This window comes from Cebidichthys violaceus, unplaced genomic scaffold (assembly GCF_023349555.1).
Source record: "Cebidichthys violaceus isolate CVI_PGR_0920_01 unplaced genomic scaffold, fCebVio1.0.p SCAF_31, whole genome shotgun sequence".
Classification (NCBI taxonomy): Eukaryota; Metazoa; Chordata; class Actinopteri; order Perciformes; family Stichaeidae; genus Cebidichthys; species Cebidichthys violaceus.
The window spans coordinates 3,196,085-3,219,723 of record NW_027176495.1 but is presented as its reverse complement, the minus strand read 5'-3'; the positions used below and the strand labels follow the sequence as shown (position 1 = coordinate 3,219,723).

General features: G+C 42.2%; 3 protein-coding genes across 6 annotated transcripts; 2 read left to right on the top strand and 1 right to left on the bottom strand.

Annotated features, from left to right (window-relative positions):
- The first annotated feature begins 319 nt into the window (after positions 1–319).
- lca5 (lebercilin LCA5) lies at positions 320–6,696 on the top strand. 2 transcript variants are annotated; one of them, XM_068724699.1, is made up of 10 exons: positions 320–1,028; positions 1,121–1,199; positions 1,805–2,221; positions 2,458–2,699; positions 2,915–3,220; positions 3,393–3,530; positions 3,653–3,749; positions 3,909–4,045; positions 4,168–4,363; positions 4,442–6,696. In XM_068724699.1, exons 3-10 carry the CDS (start codon positions 1,828–1,830, stop codon positions 5,344–5,346), a joined length of 2,415 nt encoding a protein of 804 aa, XP_068580800.1. In that variant the 5' UTR covers positions 320–1,028; positions 1,121–1,199; positions 1,805–1,827; the 3' UTR covers positions 5,347–6,696. The 2 variants fall into 2 exon arrangements, with proteins under 2 accessions (XP_068580800.1, XP_068580799.1); XM_068724698.1 differs by having other exon boundaries at positions 4,165–4,363.
- A 216-nt stretch (positions 6,697–6,912) lies between these two features.
- fam167ab (family with sequence similarity 167 member Ab) lies at positions 6,913–13,202 on the top strand. 2 transcript variants are annotated; one of them, XM_068724558.1, is made up of 3 exons: positions 6,913–6,992; positions 9,813–10,320; positions 11,433–13,202. In XM_068724558.1, the coding sequence occupies exons 2-3, from the start codon at positions 9,952–9,954 to the stop codon at positions 11,694–11,696; spliced, it is 633 nt and encodes a 210-aa protein (XP_068580659.1). In that variant the 5' UTR covers positions 6,913–6,992; positions 9,813–9,951; the 3' UTR covers positions 11,697–13,202. The 2 variants fall into 2 exon arrangements, with proteins under 2 accessions (XP_068580659.1, XP_068580660.1); XM_068724559.1 differs by lacking the exon at positions 6,913–6,992 and adding an exon at positions 9,592–9,627.
- A 3,236-nt stretch (positions 13,203–16,438) lies between these two features.
- Positions 16,439–22,781, bottom strand: ccm2 (CCM2 scaffold protein). 2 transcript variants are annotated; one of them, XM_068724533.1, is made up of 10 exons: positions 22,404–22,781; positions 19,471–19,647; positions 19,301–19,384; positions 18,821–19,004; positions 18,591–18,727; positions 18,229–18,364; positions 17,992–18,049; positions 17,725–17,860; positions 17,486–17,624; positions 16,439–17,368 (listed from the first exon to the last, which is right to left on the bottom strand). In XM_068724533.1, the coding sequence occupies exons 1-10, from the start codon at positions 22,431–22,433 to the stop codon at positions 17,073–17,075; spliced, it is 1,377 nt and encodes a 458-aa protein (XP_068580634.1). In that variant the 5' UTR covers positions 22,434–22,781; the 3' UTR covers positions 16,439–17,072. The 2 variants fall into 2 exon arrangements, with proteins under 2 accessions (XP_068580634.1, XP_068580635.1); XM_068724534.1 differs by lacking the exon at positions 22,404–22,781 and adding an exon at positions 20,208–20,293.
- Between the last annotated feature and the right edge of the window lie 858 nt (positions 22,782–23,639).

Genomic DNA, 23,639 nt, shown 5'->3' with positions numbered 1-23,639 from the left:
AGACAAATATACCACAGGAGCGTTGGTTCAAATCCCGGACCCGGCAGGATGGAGGTTTATGATATTCATAATAAAAGTGTTTGTGTTGTCCATGTTCATTTAAATGTATTCAAGATACTGACTTGTGCAATGCAAATTACGTATTGTTCTGTTTGTATTAAATAAAACATCGCTACTTTACTCATGATGTTGACCCATTCAATGCAATTACCTGTTAATACATGAGTTTTATATATTATATCACAGCGTGCACTACAGCGCCCCCCTGGTATTAAAGGTGTACTACACGAAGTGCTGTGGTTGCCATGGTACGGCGTCAGCGGTAGGACTGGAGCAAACCACCAGGCTTATCGTGAACCATAAAATAATCGTACCTGACCGCTTCTGACAGTCAGGATTACGCCTTCCTGTGTTACTGTGAAGAATAACAGGGCGGCTCATTTTTAAACGGATATTCATGGCTGTTTCAGAAAAGACGAAGGTCTATGCCTTCTTTTATCTAACGGTATAGCTAAGTTAGCTTAACTTCATGCTAGCGTTAGCGTGCTAGCAGCTAGTTGAGTCGTTAACATTAGCCTACCGAGTTAATTGCGACAGACTTTAAACGTAAATCAGAGAAAGGCAGGACGATTTAAAATGATAAATGCGCACAACGGACAAGTTGGTGCCAGCAGACGCCGAGCAGTAACATTAAAACACATCCCACCTGTTGAGGGAAGCTAGTTTGTTTTGTTGCTATGCTAGCATAATAAGCTATCGTCAACAAGTCCGTCCACTTTAACTAATGCCAGTGCGCTGAAAAGCTGTTTGAAACCTCACCTACTCGTCTCTTTTATTCATGTCTATTTGATAATGTTGCATGTGAATATAGAGCCCACTGAGGTGTGTGGTTGGCCTCACATAACTTACTAGTTCGCAACATTGTAGCTTTTAAGTCTTCACGACAATGCGACTGTCAACAGCAGACGGTCTACTTTAATCCAATCTGTCAGAGTCACGGAGAGGGGGAAGCTAGTAGTATCGCTATAGTAAGTATTTGATCATTCGGATTGTACATTTCTTTTCAGTGGAGAGCTTGTGACTTGACTGCATACGTTTTCTCGTTTATTGCGTTATCAAGAGAGAGTAAGACACACAATAAAGCAGAAGATGTGGACGATGATGCCAACAGAGGTGATGGGGATAATGTAACCTATGTGGTGAGTGTAAAGATACTCTGATGTGTATACTACTGTACACCCAGGTGTATTCCAATAAAATAAATACAAATACAGTTTCTCACAAAATACTGTCAGAACAATTATACATTTGATACAGTATATGTATATGGCAAACTGTACAACAATACATCATATGTATACTGTATGTGTACAACATGAATATAACATGCAACACTACTACATAATTAAAATATCAGATGACAACATCTGAACACTTTTTTTTCTCTTCTTCTTCTGTTCTTTGACCAGGTGTGTGTGCATGCATCTTATTGCAGGCAGAAATAATACACTGTCTGTTTAATAAGTCACCAGGGAAGATGGGGGCAGGCCACTAATTTGTATGTAGCAGCACTGGCGTTGAGTAGTGATATCATACATCATTCAGCCTCGTGGAAATTTCCACCTCATGTGTGTTGTCGCTTAGTGACCAAGACACACAGTACGGGAAACCTTAGAGAAACCAGTTGATCCCGAGAATTTTCATCTGGTAGCACAATACAAATGTTGAGATCACTTTACCCGGGGACCTTTAACGTAACTTTGATACATTTCTTTCCCACTTTTTGTCTTTGTATTCAACACAGCGTTTCTTCCTCAAAGTGACATCATGGAATCTGAAAACGTAACTGATCCGTATGAAGACAACCGGGATGTTGATCAAAGTCGCCAGTCACTCCGGAGCACAAAGAAAGATTCCCGAGCATCGTCCTTCCAAAAGCACAAAAAGATCTTCCGGGACAAGATCCGGGGAGAGGGTGAAAAAGACGTCGGTGTTGAGAGCAGATCGAAAACCAGAACCTGGCCTTCGGATCCAGATCGGGACCAGATATCAGATGGAGAGGGACGGAGAAGTACCGGGTCCTTTTACTCGGAGGACTATGACAACGAGTCTCCTTCAGGCCGCTCGATCTCACCGTTCTCCCAGTCCCGGACTCCATCCTTTACCCCTCAAAGAGGGGTGCGGGCAAAGAGGATTTCCAACAGCCCCTTCTACAAGACAGGTATATAAAGCAAGGACATTGTATTTACTGTCCAGGTGGTGGCTGTGTGAAGCAGACTTTTTTACATGGTGGTATTCTGCAGGACAACACACACATAGTTGGTCTTAAGCCGCTACCGTTTTATATTCACCATTACTAGTGCACTTGTCGATGTGTTTAAATATTGGCCTGTAAAGGTATTTATTGTCATTACCTTTACATCATTTCTACATGTTGTGTGTTTCTCTACCGTGCAGGTGGTGTGGGGCGCCGGGGTGTGTCGCGCCCACAGCGTCCAGGTGGCCAGCCCCTGACTCAGCAGCATCGCGGGGGAGTGCGTTCACGAAGCAAGGAGTCCACGCCCCCGAAAGACCTGGACCTGGTGACCAAGAGGATGCTTTCAGCCCGCCTGCTAAAGATCAATGAATTGCGTAACTCCCTTGCTGAGCTGCAACAGCGCACTGAAGAGCTGCAGAAGGAAAATCGAGTTCTCAGACAGGTACATCCACCCTTTTAAGTTTGGGTTAGATGTATGAGGCCTAAGAAAGGTAGACAATCTTAATCAAACATCACATTTTAGTGGCCAATATTGATCGAAAGACATTAACACACTACTTTACAGGAAAAACTAATCACATACTCTTTTACCTTAAAGTTCTTCACCATTATCTTGAACATCCTAAAAAATTGAATATTTTCTTTTGCGTGCTGCAGCTTCAGGTGCGTCAAGAGAAAGCCCTGCAGCGCTATGACGATACAGAAAGCGAGATATCGCAGCTACTGTCGCGCCACACCAACGAGACCCACGTGCTGCGCGAGCGGCTCAGGCGCGCTCAGGAGCGGGAACGGGCAGCCGAGCGCCGGATGAAGGACAGCGAGGAGCAGCTGCAAAGGAGTCAGGTGACGATCGCGCGGCTGAAGAAGCTGGTCGACCAGCGAGATCTAGGAGCCAGAGACGAACTGAGCCGCAGGCTAGATGAAGAGAAGACACGGGGCCAAGAGGCAGAACACAAGATTAAGGTACATTTATTTATGCTATAGCTAGATAAACAATCACCTGCATATAATAAATAAAACATAAATCATTTACAGCAAAATCTGTATCTTTGGACTTTTTATCCCTAGATAATTTTGTTCCCTTTTGTCATGCGGTAGCTGGAAAGAGTATTTCTTTATCTGTGTGTGTTTGAAGGAGCTGGAGCGTAGCATGGAGCTGAGCAACAGCAGTTACCAGAGGCAGCTGGCTGCAGAGAGGAAGAAGACAATCAGTGCCCAGGAAGAGATCAGGACTCTGCAGGAGGAGCTGGAACGACTGAACAATAAACTCAAGGTCCGTGAATAACAAAAATACACCTCAGAATACCAACTCAGACAAACTATCTGTCTTTACCATTGTGTATGAAAAGCAGCATTGTACGAAATGTTAATTTTGTCGTGTCCTTTTCTTATCAGGAGAAGGAGAGAGAACTAGATGCTAAGAACATTTATGCCAATCGCATGATGAAGCCTGCACTGAGAAAAGATGTTGACAGTGGCGCAAAGCGGAAAGGTAAGGCCTGACTGTTGGTTTAAGGAAACAAAATCTCGAAAAAGGTGTTGAACATGGATGCTAGGAATCTAGTGCTCTGTATCAAATAAATATGGTTTGAAATTGGGATAGCAAAAAATTAAATCTATTATATACTGTACTTTTTTCCCACACACATAGTCCCCAGCAGGAGCAGCACCAAGGCCGTTCAGACCAAAGACAGAGCGTCTAGTCTGGATTTCCCTACACCTCCCCCCGCCATCATTGATGCCAATGAGTGCAGTGAACAGGCACCTGATGAATACATATCTCTCAAGGTAGAGTCAAGCCACTTCACCCCCCCCCCCCCCCCCCCCCAACGTCCGCTCTTCTTCCCCTGTCGCTGTCCTTTGTCCGTCATTCCCCTCTTATGCCTCTCCCTATCAATTTACATCAGCAGGAGTTTGACAGAGTGGACAGACAGGCAGAGACGGAAGACAGACATCAAAAGTTGGAACAGCAGAAGATGAGAGACAGAGAAAGAGAAGGGGACAAGCAGAAGGAGATGGTAAAGAAAGGGCAGGAGAAAGAGGAGAAGCGGCAACTCCACCAGGAGCTCAATGTGCTCGATGAGAAGGCAAAGACACCAGGAGATGGTAAGATCATTAAACAGTGTGTGTACAACAAGTACAAGAAAGCAGCAATGCGCTAATGGATTTGTTTCATGCCCACAGGCTGGGAGAAAAAAAAAGAGCAAGACGACAGTAGGAGGACGACAGGAAGTTCCCTGTTGAACCAGGAGGAAGAGGACAACAGGAAGCGCGGCCATGTCCAGGAAGAGGTGGAGAGGTGGAACCAGGGGACTCTGGCCAATCAGCAAGCAGCAGAAGAAGCACGTCGCAAAAAAGAACAGCTGCTGGCTAAGATGCGTGAAATAGACCGCCAGGAACACGGAGGCCAGGACACCATGTTTGCTGAGTCTAGTCCTTCTGAGTTCAATAAGGCTCCCAGTAACCATTCTTCTCCTCGTCTTCCTCAGCAGAGGAACCACACCTCTTCCATTTTTAACTTCACAGAATCAGAGGAGTCGGCCAGTATGCGCGGGGAAGGCGGAAGGAGAAGATCAGGCACGCATGGTGGAGCCGCCACAACAGGGACAGGGAAGAGAGCGCCGCGGACCCAAATCTCCGGGGACGACTTGGCATTCGGAAGCTACGCGCCTTCTTTCGGACATTCAGCCTCTCGCGGCTCCTCCGGCTTCCCTCCACCGCCGCCCAAAGAGGACAGGGACTCTGCATTAGAAGCAATAGGTGTCTTTAGTCTCAGAGGGGTGGAGACAGAGAAGGAGACGGAAAGAGGAGCGGGGAAGGAGAGGAAGTCCAGCCTCATGCAGCAGCTATTTGGTGCCCTGGCAACACCTGCGGGTGACAGTGGGAGCACCTCCGATAAAATGGAGGTGCTCAACAGTCCTCCGACTACCAATGGAGTGCGAGCAAGACGGGAAGGACTGCTCAGCTTCAACTCGGGGTCTTCCACTCCTCCAGCAACCTCCCTGAACACCCTACACGTCACAGATAGCAGGCCTACAATTCGTGCCATCGCCTCATTCGATGATGACATAGAGGAACTTACTTTATAAAATAAAAGAGATTAAAGTCTGACCACCATTGATTTCCCAATACAAACCTCAATACTATCAACAGAACCAAGCATAGAAGTAAATTACATTTTTAAAATACCATATAAGTGATAAGTCATTTAACTTGTTTATAATGTTTCATGTAGAAAATGTGTAATTTGAAGTGCTCTTCAAGCATTCAGGTACATGTGTGTAGACACACGTGTGGGACAGATAGCTGTCACAATGTTGCTGAAATTGCTAATATGGGATTTGTGTCCCTTTGTTCTATTTTAATGCTAGTTGCACTTGTGATCACTGTGGAGACGATGGCTTTTACTGGTTTACAGCATACAGAACCCCTGCAGCTACAATAATTGTTCTAGAAACAAACACAAACCAAAACACAATGACACAGACTTAGGCAGCAAATCACCTTTCTTTGCGTTTCACATTTTAGCTCTTTGCCATATTCTATAGTAATAGTTCTGGGTTGCTGTTATTGTTGTGGGGTTTTTTTTGGTGTGGGATTCTACAATTCCTGTGTATCTATATTTGGACAAATTTGAGTGTTTGTGCAGTCATTGAGTTATGTTAGAGACCATGCCATAAGAGTTTACCAGTAAGCAATATGACAATCACGTTTAGACTGCTTCCTCAATGTCTGACTATATGATATAATTATATGAAATGCTATTTTTTACAATTCTACCAATTTTATATTAATACTGATAAAAGCTCCCATTAAAAGGAAGATGTCATTGACCCGATAGAACATTTTTAATTTCTTATAATCAAATGGTTGATAATTAATACAAGCTCAATGACAGTGTAGTTGTGTCATATTAAATCAATCAATTAAATATTGTGTTTTAAGAGAGAATTTGAGTATTTGAGTTACTTGACTTGGAGATATTGTAAAACAGTAAATATAGATATATTTCTAGTTCGGGGCCCTTGTCCCCCTGTCCCGCTCAGCACTAATACAAATCACCTGTTGCTGAAGTAGAAGAGACACGCTATACTGATGTGGAAAGAGGAAATGCTCTTTATTTATTTAAGTTCTTATAGACGTAGATTACAACTTACGACTCTTAATGTGGTGCACATACTGTATTGGTATAAGCTGTAACATTGATACTTAATAGAAAGGAATAATATCACACATGTACATTTTGACACGTTTTTGAACAGCTCTTTGTATTTATTCTAGCAAAAATGTGTTTTAGTAACTTACGTGTAACAGATGACAACTTTGATGTTAATCGGTCTGTATTTATGTATCGACTTTTTCACATTTTGTACTTATTGCATTGTTACAAAAACTGTATTTGTTGTCGTATTTCATTGAATTAAAATAAATGAAAGTAAGAGTGAAGCTGTTGTCCTGTCATCAGAACTGTGGCGCACTTGCAGTGTTCATGCGGCGGGAAGTCTGATAGGGATTCCTGGGACGTCTCCGAGCAACTAGAACCTGACGCAACCCTCCCGCCCCTCCATCCGGGAGCTCTCTGCTCAAAAACAAGTGGACCGTGTAGCTGCTAGGTTATGATCGAGAGAGAGAGAGAGAGAGAGAGGGGGGGGGGGGGGGGGGGGGCTCGAGATGGTCTTCGCTGATGTCGCTGCTTAAACTGCAAGTTGGACCGCAGCAGGGGGATTCTTACAAGGTAAACGAGCCACACGCAGTTAGAATTACAGTATTTTCAGAGGATGCCGGTGGTGTCTCACCCTGCAGCACGGTGTCAGAAAAGCAAAACGAGGTTAAAACGAGTGTTCACGTAAAAAATAATGCGGACGAGTAAATTACTTGGTATTATTGTATAATTTGTTTACAGAAATGATGCAAGGCTATATACTGAAAACAATGACATGTTGCTACATGTTGCCTTTTACTGGGGAAAAAAACACTGACTTGCATGAACAAAATGAGAAAAATGTGTAAAGTTGACCAGAACTTTATATTCCGACATCACTCCTTGATGGGTTAGGGTAGGAATAACATATTCACGTGAATGTTAAAATCAGAACTCTAGAGAAAGCAGTTTTTTTACATACTGTAGCAATGTTGATGTTTTTTCGTCCATAAAAAAAATGATTAAGGAGAAGAACAAAATGGCATTCATAGCTATGCAGACATGCGAAATTTCAGGTTGCATTATAGTAATGAGAGCAGTTTAACTTTGGGTTATTGTGATTGCATTAATGGCAGAAGGAATCGTGTTTGATGGTAACAAAGACATTTACTGTACAGTATCCATAACATAGGATATCAGTATCCATACGTTTTTTATTTAAATTGACTTTGAGTCACCTGCCGTAACCCTGTTGATCATATGCCCACATTCTCATGTACTGTATACCAGCACAGTTTGAAAGTTAACACCTTTTATATGGAAATGCACATTAAAGCCTGATTAGTTACTCTGCCGTTTGTTAAGCAGACATGTGCCCGATAAGATAAGAGAGCCAGACTCCTGAAGTTCTTCAGCCTGACCAGGTTTTGGCATCTCATAACAACACCACAAAATACATTTTATTGGTGTGGAAACGCTGCAATTGCATGTTGCTGAGCCATCATATTCAGCCGTCTCTAAACCAAAGGAATGTATGGGTAATGCTGGGTGATTTGGTTGCCAGTTGAGAAATTTGGTTAATGGCGAAAAATGTTTTTTTCCACCAAGATTTGTCCTTGTTTGTATACGCCCAAGACTCAGTTTGATATTCAGGATGTATATTTTGGCTTCCTTAAGACAAATATTTTTCAGCTGGACTATTCAAAAGTGGCTGTGTTCCCCAAAAGTGCCTCTTAATAAATAATCAAGCATCCAACAAGAGGCTGTTTTTTTTTTTTTTTTTTTGCTAAACCCTTTATGTCTTTATAATTGTGATCACAGCTCAATACATAAGCTAATATGCTTACACACACTTTCCCCCCTCTTTCTAAACCTCTTGGCTCTGCAGTTTTTTTTTTTCTCACAATTTTAATCAATTCCTTACTGTACATACAGGGTCCTAACAAACTCTTAAAAATGCATGTGGCATGGGTTTATTTTCCTCCTCCTCTATTGGTCTCCTGTAACATTGTGGTCTCCAGAGACCACACAGATTACTCTGGAGAAGAAGAAAATCCATTCCCGGGCCTTCAAACATTATAGCAGCTACTCTTCACAGTCAGAGGTCTATTTTATAAGCCTATCATTAGATACAGGGGCAATGACTTCACTGCTGGTCTGCTGTGCCCATTATGGAATAACTGAGCACTAACCACTTATTGAGTGCTTGGAGACTTTGTAGAAAGGAGGACACTGGGCAGAAAGTCTGCTTTTGCTGCCACTGTTATGAGTGTGTGTTTGCTATAGGCCACATTTAAGATTTCATTTGTGGCTTAATTTCCTGAGTTAGTCTTTCCTGTGGGCCTCCAGAATCACTCCAGTGTTTCTAAACTGGTCAGATAAAAACATACTGAGATATTTGGATGTGGTGTAGCTAGATTTAATTGTGTGTGGATGTATAGCATGATAGAAATCCAGGTTCCTTGTAAAAATATTATGTTATATAATTTGTTTGCGACGGTGGCTGCGTGCCTTTATGGATGGCGGTGTTAGTCTGAGGTCGGTCCACCACTTTGGTCCAGACTAAAATATGTTAACTATTGGATGGATTGCTGTCAAATATCTAAATCATTTTTGATAAAAAGTGTGAAATTTAGATTTCTGGTCACATATCTTAAAATTACAACTTTGGTCTATGGACAAATACCTGCAGAACTATTGATGTTTCCCATCAGCCTCAGTTGTACTTTGTTTTCAGTGCTAAATAGCAAATGTTAGCATGCTAACAAACTAAACTAAGATGGTGACCATGTTTAGCATTGTCATCGTTCGCATGCTGATGTTAGCATTCAGCGAAAAGCACTGCTGTGCCTAAATAAAGCCTTACTTGTACACCAACTGACCCTACCCATGTCTCATGAAGAGTACTTAAATATGCCCATAATGTTCAGGATCTGTAGTTTTTGAAAGATGTATTTGTTGCATAAGTTTATAGCTGTCAATAAAAGGGTTGCTGGAAAAGAGCAGGACTGTCAGCCGTTGTGTCGTACTGCCAGTTGTCTGTCACAGGTTGTTTAAGGCTATAAGCCCAGAGGATAGGAGGTGTTAAATTGCTGATTCATATCCAGCGCCTGTGTCGTTGCTAGGGAAACAATTTGTTCCTGTCAAACGAAAATCCTGGATGTATGTTCTCGCAGTGTGCTGAGAATTATTTGATGATATCAGAAGCCAAATGCTCGCTTTTCAGAAGGTAGAACGCTCATCAATCTGTCTGAGATATAGTCTAGCCGGTCATATAACGGAGCCTGTCTTGCCACAGTTGTGGTGCAGTCTTGCATGTCAAATGTCACGTTAGTTTTGTCTCTTTGTCGGTTGGATGTGGTTAGTGGTGGAGTCAGCAAATGTTTCACAGCGTGCTTCTTCTCTCCTCTGCAGATCTAAAGATGCTCGGCCTTCATAGCCCCAAAGGAGAAACAAGGAACTTTTAAAGATTGACTTTCCTGAGGCCACCAATGAAGAGCAGATATCTTTATCTATTTTTATTTTGACACAGCTTTTTTTATTTATCAGTTTAATGATGGATACTCCCTCAGCTCCTCAGATTATCGTGGACAAGAATATAGTCCCGGCGGGAGCAGAATGTGGGGGAGACGTGGATTTGCCTACAGACGACCACCTCATGAACTTGAAGGCGTTGACAGAGAAACTAAGACTGGAAACCAGGAGGCCTTCCTACCTGGAGTGGAAAGCCCGGCTTGAGGCGGAAAGCTTCGGAGAATCAAGAAGTGGAAAATTCCCGATCCAAGTGGAGCCTGAGGGGAATGTAGTCAGCCCCACAGAGACTGTAGTGAAGTCTGATGTGATTCAGTGCAAGTTGCCATCAGGTGTTCTGAAAGGATTTGAGAACATTGATGAAGCTCTCAGTTGGCTGAGGAGAGAACTGGTGAGACATTACTTAAATTATTTGCAATGTACAAATGTATCATCTTTCTTTGGAATATGGAACAGTTTGCTATAAATTTGGCATCTCTAAAAATATATATATTTGGTTTAGTATTTGCAGCTAGTTTATTGCCCTGTTTCAAAGATCTTGTTTAGGCACTTAACTTAGTACTTGAGATTCAAATACACACTTTCTTTCACATTTTTAATTTGAAGAGCGTTATAATTTTGCAATTAAAGGCCAGTATAGGAAATAACTTCCAGCTACTTAGCTAATTAGAATCCAACAACGGGCACAGTGTCCAATTAGTGGGCAGAAGAATCCCATTCACATTAGTGAGTGAGATTGATTGGGACTCAGGCAATAGCATCTGACATTTGTTACTCTCAGTTTCTGCAAGTGTAATCATTTTTACTCTGCTCAATTACGCTGCACATTCACCCGCGGTTCATAGGCTTGGACCGAGCACGCGAAGAGGCACAGTCAGAGGCAGAATCCTACTTGCACAGTATGTGGCCACAAATGTTTTCCACAAACACAGTGGACAAGAGAGAGAGACGATTATGATCTCTGCAGAGATGTTTGCACAAAGACAGGAGGACACGATGGCGATACAATTGAGAGAGCTTATAAAGAGAAACTTGTTTGTGTATGTCCCACTGTGAGTTTTCTTTTTAGACTTTGTTACACAATAAGGACTGAACGCATGGCCCTCCAGTGACTCGTTGTTGTTGGAATCATAGAATAGTTTTGGGCAGTACGCTTATTCACATTCTTGCGGAGGGTTAAAGGAGAAGATCAATCCCATTCTCAAGTCTGTGCAGTCAATATTCAGCTACAGCGAGGACACGATTAGCTTAGCTTAGCATTAAGGCTGGAAGCAAAGGGTAACAGCTAGCCTGGCTCTGTCCGAAGGCTAATTACCACCCTCCTGTAAAGCCACACACCTCGTGTTTGGAGTTTTTCCGTCAAGTTGTCAGATGTCTTTAATGTAATGTTTTGGTATTTTAACTTGACTAAAACTTTCTAATATAAAAATACAAATTCTAGTGGATTAAGTCATGATTTAATCAGCAATTAGTTTGAGCTGTCTTTCTCTCTCTCTCCGTCAGACTGACATGCGCTTGCAGGACCAGCAGCTGGCGAGGCAGCTCATGCGGCTCCGCAACGACATCAACAAGCTGAAGATCGAGCAGACGTGCCACCTGCATCGGCGGATGCTCAACGACGCCACCTTTGGCCTCGAGGAGCGGGACGAGCTGTCCGACCTGCTGTGTGAATGCCCGGTCACGCCGGGCCTCGGCCTCTCGGCCCCGCTGAGACTCATCGGCGTCACCAAGATGAACATTAACTCCCGACGTTTCTCGCTCTGCTAGTGGCAGTTATGTCATTCAAGCAGAAAATCCTCCCCCAAACAAACAAGGCAGCCTGTCTAATACTATCCTTGCTCCAGTGCAACATGGCAGTCCTGGCCATTCATGAGATTGTGGTGAAATCCTCTTGACCACAATGTTGTGAGGATGAACCTAGAAGTAACGTCTGTTTTTACAGTCCCTATAATCAAAGAGAGAGATTTAGGTAATGTGTATTATTTAGAACGAGTGCAGTAGGTACATATATACTGTGTGTTTTCCTAGACTATACATGGCTTTGGCAGCTATATACAGAAACCTCTGTCTGAAAACCACAGCAGATTTTAGACCTTTAGGCCATCATGACTTGAAACAGAATACTTGCCGTTTTTAAGCTACAGTGAAGCAATCTCAAGCTTCTTCCTGTCCACTTTTTTAACCCTTATCAGTTATACAGTATATTTCCATATACTTTGGTTGTTTGCTGGGGCTTTCGTGGTTTCTGTGGTAATCTCTCTGTATGATGTTTTCAGTGTGGAAAGAATATTTTTCTTTCCACGTCCTGCACCTTAATCTAAATGTTTTGTGCTTTTCAAAAGAAGCCTTAATATAGATACAAATTGAACACTATATGATACCCAGTGCATATTTGAGTTAGGGAGTAGCTGTATCAATTTAGCAAACTTTTTTTTTTTGTTGTAGAATAGGATGAAAATTAGTTATTCTTTGTAGCTATTGTCATAATGGACTAGTTGGTGACCTCACAATGGTATCCAGTAATTTGCTGAAGTCTGCTTCTTAAAAGTAAAAGATGTATTTAGCTCTTGGCCGGAGCTCTGCAATTTATATGCCCTAATTGTTGAGTTCCAGCCAGGAAGTGACTATTTGAGATGGCATTGTTTGTCTGAAATAAAAACATGGTTTAGTTCATGGCTAAACATGAAATGATCTCGACCTCTGGTCGTACCAAATGACACGACAATGTGGATCTTGTTATGAGCTTTCTGTTATGGTGGCAGTTACGATGGGATCTAACATTGGAGACAACCTCTCCTTACTAATTTTCTTTGTGGGGGGGTTGCATTTGAAATGTGAGCATATGAAAGTTGAGTGAAGCGTCGTCCCAATGCAACAAGAAAAGAGTTTCAGGGTTTGAGATGCCCCTCCTTGTGGACCAGATTTAATACAATCTGAACAAAACCACAGCTTTAAACACACTGCCTCGGCATCCAATTTGTTTACCACAACAGTGGTACCGATAAAGTTGATCGCCTCTTATAACAACCACTGAAATTACAAGGATAATACTGTGTCTACACAGCTCAGACTGCCACCTGGCAAGAAAACAACTAGTATGTCAACTTGATCTTGTTGACATACTAGTCAACAAGATCACTTGATTACTGAGCCCATAATAGATTTCACAGATTACTGAGCCCATAATAGACGGGAACATACTTTATAACTGGTTTGGTAAAATATAATACCTTAAATGGGCCATTGTTAGTGCTAGTATGATTACACAAATGTACTGGAAATAAAAAAAATATCTATTGAAGACGTTGTATGCTTTACTTTTTCAACCTTTGATTGGCAGAACAAACTCTCACCTATGTTTCCTTGTGGTAAGACTTGTCACATGAAGGGAGTCCTTCATTAGAACACTGTGTATTAAAGGGCTCACTGAACCATGGGAAGAGCCAGGAGATGAGTCATGTGCAATTAAAAAGATGAGGTGGTGAGCTTTGGAAAATGGAACAAATTGGGTATCGCACACCATTTCGTCACGAGCCTCTCATTTTTCTCACTCTCTGTCATTGTTCCTAATTCTTTTGTTCTGCAAATAGCCGTCATCTATGCACGCTGCATTAGCCCTTGTGTAAACATTTGGGGATGACCGGGGCTCCCACAGGTTGGGGGGGGGGGGGGGGGGGTATGGGGGTCATGCGTTTTTCCCATGTGACATGCATGAGCTCCAGCTTTATGTGGGCTTCACTGCTGAAAGCCACAACTCCTTTTGACCAAAAGGCTACCAAATGGGGCTATCACATACTTTTTCTAACAGCCTGCTGGGGTAACTTCTATTTTTATGTTTTATCAGAAGACTTTTTTTTTAAAGCTACCGAATTAAAATGAAATAAACATTGTGCAACAATTTTTTTAATTCAAGAAACGGTTTGTTCCAGAGAAAATTCAAAACAAATAGTGCCTTGTGCTCGTTTAGATTCCAGTTATGCCCAACAGCTGTCCCTGGAGTCTGCCGTTTTCATAATTTCATGCCTAAACCATCTCATTTGCATGACAAAATGAATTGACGGGCGTAAAAATCAGACGCCATCTCTGCTGCTGAAGCATGAATACCACAAACTGTATCAGAGGCCACCGTTGTGATGCAAAAGTTTGGTTTAGGATGATTTGGGCAAAAAACAATGTATCTGAATGAAGGACTCAGTCTATTGATACCTTTTGTCTGCCAGGAGCTCCTTTTCTGATGTTCACAACTGGGAATAGCCGTCATCCTGTTCCAGGAATATAACAGATGTAACACCAGAGAGACGACTGAGCTGCAGACACGACCATGATTGACTGGCAGCAGTCTCACCAAGGAAGGTGAACCGCAGGGTGAGACTGGCGAGAAGCGTCTTCACGCCGAGCCTTTGTGTAGGAGTGTCTCGGTGCATTCGATTACAGCTAAGACTTGCTGTAAGGACGAGACATTTGAGGCCAGAACACCACAGGCCCAGAGAAGAACGCAATAAATAGACAAAAAGGGGAAGTATTTGATGGGTTATTCCCCATTTGGGCTCTTTTTGGGACGCTGACCTGGATGATGTGATGACAAAATATTTTTTTCCCTCATTGGCAACACTTTGCAAAGCAAAGTTTGTGATCACTGCAATGGCAATAATTTTTAATAATGTGGAAATAAGAGCTGAATCAGACTGTTTTTGTTGGAGAAAAAAGACATTTTGCAGAGGCTTAAGTTTGACCACACAATTAAACCCCGCAGTGTCGAGACACTGATTCCGACTGTGTTGGCTGTTGGAGGACAGATTTATAAGGTCAGAGGAACACTTGGACCAGCTCCTGGACACGTATTAAATATGTCCATAAGCTAAAAATAGCGGGTAAACCATAGCTTTATAGGTTGGATATTAATTTGGGGAAAGCGCCTTGCTTGCTTTCCTTTTCATTTTGGAATAGGTTTCATACTCTGTGTGAGATTTGACTAGTGGGCCTTGAATGCGAATCAAGGGTTGCCTTTTTTGTATATATTTCATCATTATTTGAATTTGATTAAAATTTTGGGCCAATTTGGGGCAGATATTTACAGCTAGTTGTTGACTTTGTGTGTCATAAACAACCATTTAATGTTGCCCATCCAGTGTAGTCAGACTTCATCATTTTATCGTCTTGCCATTGTGGCTAAAATCTCAAGTTTTCATTCGTGACAATAATGATCTTCTCGGTGAAACAAGTACATCAACGCCTCTCTGATTCTTCTTCATGACTCACGATCATGCAACGTGATGGGAGGCACTACAGGGGCTGAAGTCGTAAAGATAATTGGCGACGTCTTTATAAAGCAGCATGGGATCTTTTAATGCCTTAATTAGATCGACTGATCCATTTAATAATTACATGTTGCAAACGAGGCACCGAGAGGAGTCATCCTGTTCTAAAAACTGGATTAAGAGGAGAATTTACAGGAGGCCAATTAGGAGTTCACCAAGCACTGTGAGAAAGCAGACACGGTCCAATTACACCGAGACCGTGTCAAAAACAATCATTTACTCTCCCTCTGCTCCACAACAATGACGCAACGCTGCCGTGAATTAACCACAAACAGTGCGCTTGTGTCACGAGAAAGAATCCATCTTTTCTCGGTGAGATCATCGGCTTCGTGATTATCTCATCCTTTTCTTCGAGACAGACGGTGTCTCAAGCCAAAGCGGCCATTTGAACCCCAGGTGTAGTGTTCCTGTCTTTGCGTGCGCTCCTATTCAGTACCTCTGCTCCAGTCTCATTCAAGTCGTGTACTTTTAAAAATTGCTGAAGAAACTCCTAAAAGTAGATCTGTGGAAGTCTGGAATGTGCTCAACTCAAACTGTCCTGCCAATTTCTCGTCACTCAAGACTTACGAAACTAATTCCTAACATTGAGGGGCAACATCTGGCATGATTGCTTTGATGTAACTCAGACTGAAGTTCCACAGCAGCTTAAGTGCATCCAAGCAAATGATCAACCAGAGAGGATAATAACCAGATTAAACTTTCACCCCTTGTGAAGTGACAGTTTTGCTGTACGAAAGTCAAATCAGACGAGGCGGCTAGTCTCATTTAAAACTGCTCACAACGCAGCAGACGGGTGTGAAGGATAATAATCAACGACAAAAACAGACATTGTAAAGTAGCTGTTATTTAATAACCATGATTTGCTCAACAACTGTAGTTACAGTTCATAATTACCCGTCTGTGAGTGACAGACAGTTGGCAGCATTACTGCAGTGTAAAGGCACAATGACAGATAAATGTAACGTCACAAGACATAAGATGACCTGCATGAGAACAAAAACAGATTTACATCAGCCTAAATGGCTTTGTCAAATACAGTCCCCATTCAATCGCTATAACTGAATGAGAATTTTTGTTTTTACAGCATTTCCTTGGTCAGTTTGAGTAAAGCAAAAAAAAAAAATAAAAAAAAAAATAATATATATATATATATATATATATATATATATATATATATATATATATATATATATATATATATGAGTAAACAAAGGATAGTGTAAAACAAAGTGGTACACAAATCTTATTGGAAAAACAAAATATAGCTAAATGTTACACTCAGCGACAAAACAGAATGTGAAATAAATGAAAATAAGCAAAGTTCTCCTGGTGAATGAAGCCGAGTGACCTATAGTATAACGATAGCACAAACAAGTACAGCCTCAGTCTGAACCTTCTAAAACATGGACTCTGGTGGATCCTCCAGAGCCTCTGAGGGTATTCAAAAGAGATATTTGCTACATTGCTGACAGCCGTGGCAGATACTGCCAATAAATGAGAACAAAAATCAAAGAAATAAAAAAAAAAAGAAAGATATCAGAGGCTATGAATCCCTCCAAGTTGCAAAATTAGCCAACTGACTGCTTATCACCTAACAGGGTCTGCATAAGTGCATTTGTTGACTTCATGTTTTTGTGGTAATAGGTTGAGGTTTTCCTTGAGTGCGTAGGGAAACTGTCCTCTTGATAATTAGAGGAAAATACAATTAACCAAAATCTTAGGTCAGTGCTAAGGACCCCCTTCATCTGATCTGCTCAGCTCATGCCTACTGTTCATTGGAGGAGCGGTTGCGATTAAGAGTTCTCCGCTCCCTTAATTCATCGTGTCAGGGCGTCACTCCCTCCTGGTCCATACTGCAGCCGAGCGCTTCGATGTCATTGCTGATGTCAGTGATCATGCGGTCCCACTCATCGCCCTCAGAGGCCTCCTGGCCCTCGTCCGAGGCGGCGCTTCCTCCCGCCGCTCCGTTGCCGTTGGTGGTGGAATCGGAGGCGGAGCTGGCGGTGCGCCGGTAACGACCAAAGCTGTCTGTGATGATGCCGCGGCCGTCCTTCACGCCGATGGTCTCGAGGAAGTTCTCAAAGTGCTGGTTGTCCTTCTCTGGTATGAAGGGACGCAGGCCTGCGGGGGGCACATTGTAATGCATATGGTCATGGACTGTGTCTGACATGACATCTTTAAGCACATATGAGACAAGATCATTGTTGCTTAACTTATGCGGAAATACAGTGGGCGTACCAAGTAGAAGGAACTTCCTGCTGTCCCCGTAGAGTTGTCGCAGGTTAATGCAGAACTCATGAATGGAGGCACCGTTGCGGTATTCATGAAGCAAGGTGGCAAACTGCTGGATCTCCTGCGATGATAGTTTTGTCCGCAGCTAGAAGGGGAAGAAAAAGAGAGTGAAAGTCAAAACGAGAATGAATACAGCTTGAAAAATAAAAATAAAAAAAATACTCAAAGTGACAAAGAAATCATACTGTGGTCATGTAGTCCTGCAGCAGCTCGGCAGCAGTGGTGCTGAGCTCTCCTTCGCTCGCGGTCTTCGTCTGAGGAGATGCTGGGGTCGATGCTGACGGAGAGTTTCCTTCTGCCTCCATAGAGGCCTGAAAAGGACTGAGAGAAGAATGCATCCTTTGTAAGTGACGAGCTAAAGTAAAACACTTTCAGAAGTGTGTCAAAATCTTTCTGGATCACTGTGCCCAATATAGAATCATCGAGGTATGGCTCTTCAACTGAGGACTTACAATGCGCCTGCTTCTTCTTCAAAGGCCTCCTTAACATCCACTTTGCTTGAAGAATCATCTGAAGAAAAAAAATGACTATTTAAGGGTTCATATCTGACCTAAGTTCTGAGAAATCATTAGCTTGAGAAGAGGGTAAAACTCCACAAAGTAAAGAATATATAAGTTTGTTTGGAAAATAAAAACAATGCTTCATTAAGTTTGTTTTTCCTCTAGACAGCCAGTCTGTATTTGCTTTACCACTGTAAAGAGAAAGGTGTCTGGTAGGTGTAGTTGCTCCATCAAAAATGGCTCTGTCCAAGAAGTCGATGGTTGATTCTGTGTAAACGATCTGAAAGACCTGGCTGAGCAGAAGACACAGCTCCTCCGCTGCTGCCTAAGAGACAACAAACAAAAGTCATGTTTACATTCATTGTTACGAGCTGGCAGCCGTCTTCTTCCCTGAAAGAAACGCTCCATAGTGAACCTTTAAGAAACAGCACTGCAGGTGGCTCGGAGAAAAAATATGTATTCATTAAGGATATCTCAGTAAGTTGATTGGCTCAAAAGGCATTGTTCCACCTGTGAAACCTAACCGAACTTCAGAAAGAAACTCTTGTTACCTTGTTATCAACAGCCAGCACAAGCAAACAGCAGACTTCCACGAGCACAGCTCCACTCTCCGATAAGGAGCTCAGGGTCTGAGACTTGTTGAGGTCAGGACACGAGCTGGGACAAGGAGAACCTCCCGACTCCTGGGCTGAAAAATGGCACACAGTCAAATTAAATTATTAAAATTGTTACCAACTCAACACATTCACACATTTTACACTTTGAATGTTTTTTTTTTTACCCGTTTTGATCACCACAAGGTGCAGAGAGTCGTCCCTTATGTAGGAGACGGCAGCAATATCGTGGATGGGCACTCTCAGGATGATGTCTTCTCCATCGCGCCACACAAGCTTTATGTTGTACGCCGACAAGCTCACCACTGCATCCTGCTCTGATGTCAACTGGCCTGCCAACTGATGGGACTTCTGAGAAACACAGAGGCGTGCATTGTGAGTGATGCTAATGATATGATAGAAACTTGAATATCTGTCAACTTTATTACTTCAGTTTACCACGAATAAGCATACGTATTAAAGCTTTTATCAAATGAATTCTCTTGACATGAAAGAGAACTTGAACACACACACACACACACACACACACACACACACACACACACACACAAGGAATTTAATTGAATATAATTAATGACGTCAGTTATGTGAAAAACTAAGAAAAAGAGCACATCCTACTGAGGGACCATGTCAAATCAGAAACTTACCCTTGCATTGTCAATGAGCTGCAACACTTCAGTGCGACTCGATGGGTTCAAGTATCCTGGAACTGATGTCAGCTGTCCCAAGTACTGGACAAGACAGAACAAAATGTTTTACTTTAGAGTTGTTTTATATATGGGTTGGGACTTTGTATATCTCTGCTAGTCACACTCACTTTGACTTCCTTCTCAATATAGTCATTAAGCAGGATGTCAGGGTCAATGCGGTGGTCAGGCTGAGAGAGTGAGAAGGTGTGGAGTGCCCTGCGCTCAGTGGCCTTCTCCTGGGCCTTCTTGTCTCGCCCCTTCTCTCCTTTCAAGAAGACTCGCTTGAACGGAGACACGATACCAGGCTGGCGAATAAAGACAAAGACAGCGGAGTTGAGAGACATCAGAAAATTGTGCGTATATAACATTTCAAACCCTCTAAATTAGAAACCTTTGGCGCTATCCGTTTCTATGCAATAGTATATTGCACATATTTACAGGACTACTCATATCCATTGAAAACATATGATGTAGTTGCTTTGTAATTTCTGCTGACCCTGCAGGAGTAAGACACAGCAGACGTACAGCCCTCCATGTCACCCAATATGTTGCTCAAATGTCAACAATAGCATGTGCACATCGAAACAGCATTTTGCAATACTGGATGGGACTTGCAGAGGAAGTCAGTGTACAACATGACGTATAATCACATCGTAACATTCGAATCAAGAGAGATTGTCAAGGGAGAAAAATCTTTCATGTCTTTTCTTAAAAATGTCTCTGAATACACATTAAAACCTCATAAAATCTAGAATCCTTTACCGCTTGTATCAACCGGTAAAATGTCAACACTAGCTCAGTTAAGTGTTCTTAACTAAACGCCTTGATCGATTGTGTCGATGTTTCTAGCTCAAAGAAAGCCTACCTCGTTCTCCATGAACCCTGTCGCTAGAGGAGTCGCCTGTGTGGCCACTGATGCTGCTACGCTCTGGCTAGTCACCTGTTGCCTCTGCTCACTCACACACACAGTGACAGCTGCCCACTTGTGACAGACACACAAACGCAGTGAGGGGTGTGACTCCCCTCACAGAGGAAGGGAAGTTTCTATGTCTCTTGCACTCGGAGCACAAGAACAGGAAAGGGACTCGCCACAACTTCCTGTGATGACACGCGCGTTCGTGCTTTGAATATTAAAAACGCTTACAAAAACCGTGACATCTCGTGTTGTTTTGAAAACTGCTCCACAGCTGTTGATGACATGCAGAAGAGGGCGTGTGGTGAGTGATAATCACTTATGCTCCAGATCTTCACATCTTATTGTGATGGGACGATTGCTGCCTGGCGTCAAATCGACCAGGACTCGGCTCTGCAGCTGAAGGTCTACATACGCATCGCCACTAAACCACAGAAATACAAGACCGTGTCTATTCTATAATGCTAACCACAGATGTCACATCTGAAATGCTGTTTTCAAGCCAAGGCGGATAACCTCTTAACGCACCCACACTAGCGATGAATGCAGAAAAGGGTCAGGAAGGTGTATTTGACTCCTTCACTGTAACCATATTTTGGTTCCTGACATTTGATCACAGACTTCAGACTCCATAGAACACGACCTACGACCAGTGCATTATTTAACAGTGCATAGCTCGTGAAGACAAGTGCATTAACATTTTATGGCTTATCCTTGTGAAATGGGAGGAGACCAGAGCAAATTCCCTCGAGATGAACAAGTGCCTTTTTTGGTGAAAGTCTGTTTACAAAAGATACATAAGTGAGGATGATGCGTGTCTTCTTTGTGCTGTGTGATGGCCAGGCTGACAACAAGGGAAGGTGGACTTTCAGATTTTCTTACACTTAAGAAAAACGCAGGAAAACTTGGAGTTTGTATACAGCTGTCAGATTCCTTAATAACTTCTGCAGACTTACATATGTTAAGACTGAACATAAGTTCATACAAAAATCAGTTAGCACAGTGATTGTAACTATCATATTATATGAAGAGGCCTGAGCTTTCACGTGAACCTGTGTAATAATATAATATCCTGTATAATACGTTATCAAAAACACATCAAATGCTGCTCATTATCACCACCAAGTGGTACCAGAACATTATGCATTGGTGACACTGATGCCTGAAAGTAAAGATGAACAGTAGGTGCTAAACCTATAGCCGGTTTCATAAAGCTAAAAACACCAATTGCTGACGTTAAAAGGCTAAAAATAGAAATGTTTTTTTCCACCGTTCAAGAAAGCTACAATGCTGCTAGGCAAGTGATTAAATGCATTTACTTCAACTCCTATTTTGTGGCCACAAGCAGACCACTGATCATTAGTAATAAGGTATTATGGATTGGAAGTTTTAAATGTACGCCTGATCAAACTATGAGCAGAGTTTGGGTTGGTTAACATTGGTGACAAAAACATTTCCTTGCCACAACAAACCCTCTTAACAGTAGGATATCACTTCATTTCCGTCCAAATTTCCCTTCACACATCGAAGAGGAGGTGGAATTAGATGGGGAAGTAAATACAGATCTGTCTTGTTATCAAACGGGATCGTTAGACAGAGTGTGTGTGTGTGTGTGTGTGTGTGTGTGTGTGTGTGTGTGTGTGTGTGTGTGTGTGTGTGCATGGGATTTACAACCAGCCAAGGAGTGCTGATTCCCTTTAGCATGACTGACACTGATACACTTTGATAGCTGACGTTGAAATCTTGCCGCAGATAAACCATTAAGACAAACTAATACAACGATGGCTGACGCTTTCCTTGAGAGTACTTTACGTTTAACACACCACAACTGAACACACTGAGCCGAGTCAGTAACGTAATGTTGGATCGTAACTTATTATGGGTCCAATCTGTTGCGCTTTACTTAACTTAGCGTTACCTTTTTTTAGTGTCCCTTACACAGGTTTCCCGTCTAATGAAAAGGTAAATCTGTCAGTGTGTTAACGTGACTGTTTAGCCTCCCTGGTCGCTGATATTTACGTGTTATTTGTCATAGCTCAGCCAGCTAACCGCTAAGCTAACCGGGTCTGACTTGCTGGAAAGTTAGCCTGCTAGCTTGTCAACTTGCAGTGAAAAGTAACGTTAGCTTGTGTCAATTGCTCGACTTACCTTTTTCACTTTTTTCACATCATCCTCCATCTCTATGGAAATACCCTCTTCCTCATATTCCGCGTGGAGATCCAGATGAGACAAGACATAACTAACGCGAGCTACCGAAGCTTTATACCACCACTCATTTGAAAGTAGTTAGCTATGTTAGCCTAGAGTAGCTTAGCCTAGCATTGGTAAAGTGATGCCGGAATTTGAGCGGATAGCAAAACGCCATCCTACTTTTTTTCCCTTATTGGACAATCATTAGAAAAAAATGCCGACGTGCCACCACTGTGAAAACGGTATGCTTCAGTGCCGCTAACACAACTAAACAAATAGTCTGTAAAGAAGACAAACTCGGATAAAACAGGCAAAACTTTTCAATCGTGCCGCCATTTTGGGCGTTAAACTGTGGTCCAGCATGCTTTGCACCAACCAAAACAGCTGTTACTGTTTATTACATTGATAACGCCCCAGAGGCTGTTTGACGAAGCGGTTAAGGCCTACTTTAGTGTCACTTTACGGGCAGTGTTGAATGACAGAGGCTCACTTCAGACCAAATAAGTTTAGCTATACATCCCGACAAGGGTTGACTTATGCATAGGAGACTAGACTAACTTTTATTAAATGCTTTTATCCATTTGTTTTGAAGTTGAAACCAGCTTTATGGCAACTTATACTTTTTAGAAGAGTTTGAAATGTTGCCTCAGTTCTCGTTAGGAAAAAACCTCAAATCTCACTTTTTGTTTATCACTTAATAACTTTATAAACAATTGGCCGGATGTAGTTTTTTGTTTACAGCTGACATTTTACTTAAAACATCAGAAAAAGCATAGGTGACTCTTGTCTGAGTAAAGTGTCCCAGTGAGCCATAGCTCTTTACATTTATGTTATTAAATGTGCTTTCCCGCTAAGATAAGTCTAAATGTGTTTGTTGCCCTGACAAAGAGTTTTACTTATCGTCTAAAAACATTATAGCGGAACAATGTGTTTCACTACACAACAATATCTTGACACACTGTTACAATTACAGTTTACTGTCCCTGTTTTATTTACTAGGACAAGAATGTAGACGGGCAATCAGGACAGCAACAGAGAGAGGGGCAGGTGAGACAAGTGGAGAAAGACTTTAAAGAAATGAAAGTGGAAACGAGACCAGTCACTCTCAAGGTTGTCTCGATGAATGCCAACAAAATAAAAGGTAAGTTCTGTACATGTACAGTAACTCATTAGTATTTACTTTTTAACTATGCA

Bases quoted from the DNA above. Each gene is read 5' to 3' on its own strand.
- lca5 (XM_068724698.1), top strand. From the start codon at position 1,828: ATGGAATCTGAAAACGTAACTGATCCGTATGAAGACAACCGGGATGTT. The intron at 2,700-2,914 runs GTACATCCACCC...TGCGTGCTGCAG, and splicing joins AAAATCGAGTTCTCAGACAG to CTTCAGGTGCGTCAAGAGAA. The intron at 3,221-3,392 runs GTACATTTATTT...GTGTGTTTGAAG, and splicing joins AGGCAGAACACAAGATTAAG to GAGCTGGAGCGTAGCATGGA.
- fam167ab (XM_068724558.1), top strand. From the start codon at position 9,952: ATGATGGATACTCCCTCAGCTCCTCAGATTATCGTGGACAAGAATATA. The intron at 10,321-11,432 runs GTGAGACATTAC...TCTCTCCGTCAG, and splicing joins GTTGGCTGAGGAGAGAACTG to ACTGACATGCGCTTGCAGGA.
- ccm2 (XM_068724533.1), bottom strand. From the start codon at position 22,433: ATGGAGGATGATGTGAAAAAAGTGAAAAAG. The intron at 19,385-19,470 runs GTGAGTGTGACT...TGTCTTGTCCAG, and splicing joins ATATTGAGAAGGAAGTCAAA to TACTTGGGACAGCTGACATC. The intron at 17,369-17,485 runs GTACGCCCACTG...TGCCCCCCGCAG, and splicing joins CAGGAAGTTCCTTCTACTTG to GCCTGCGTCCCTTCATACCA.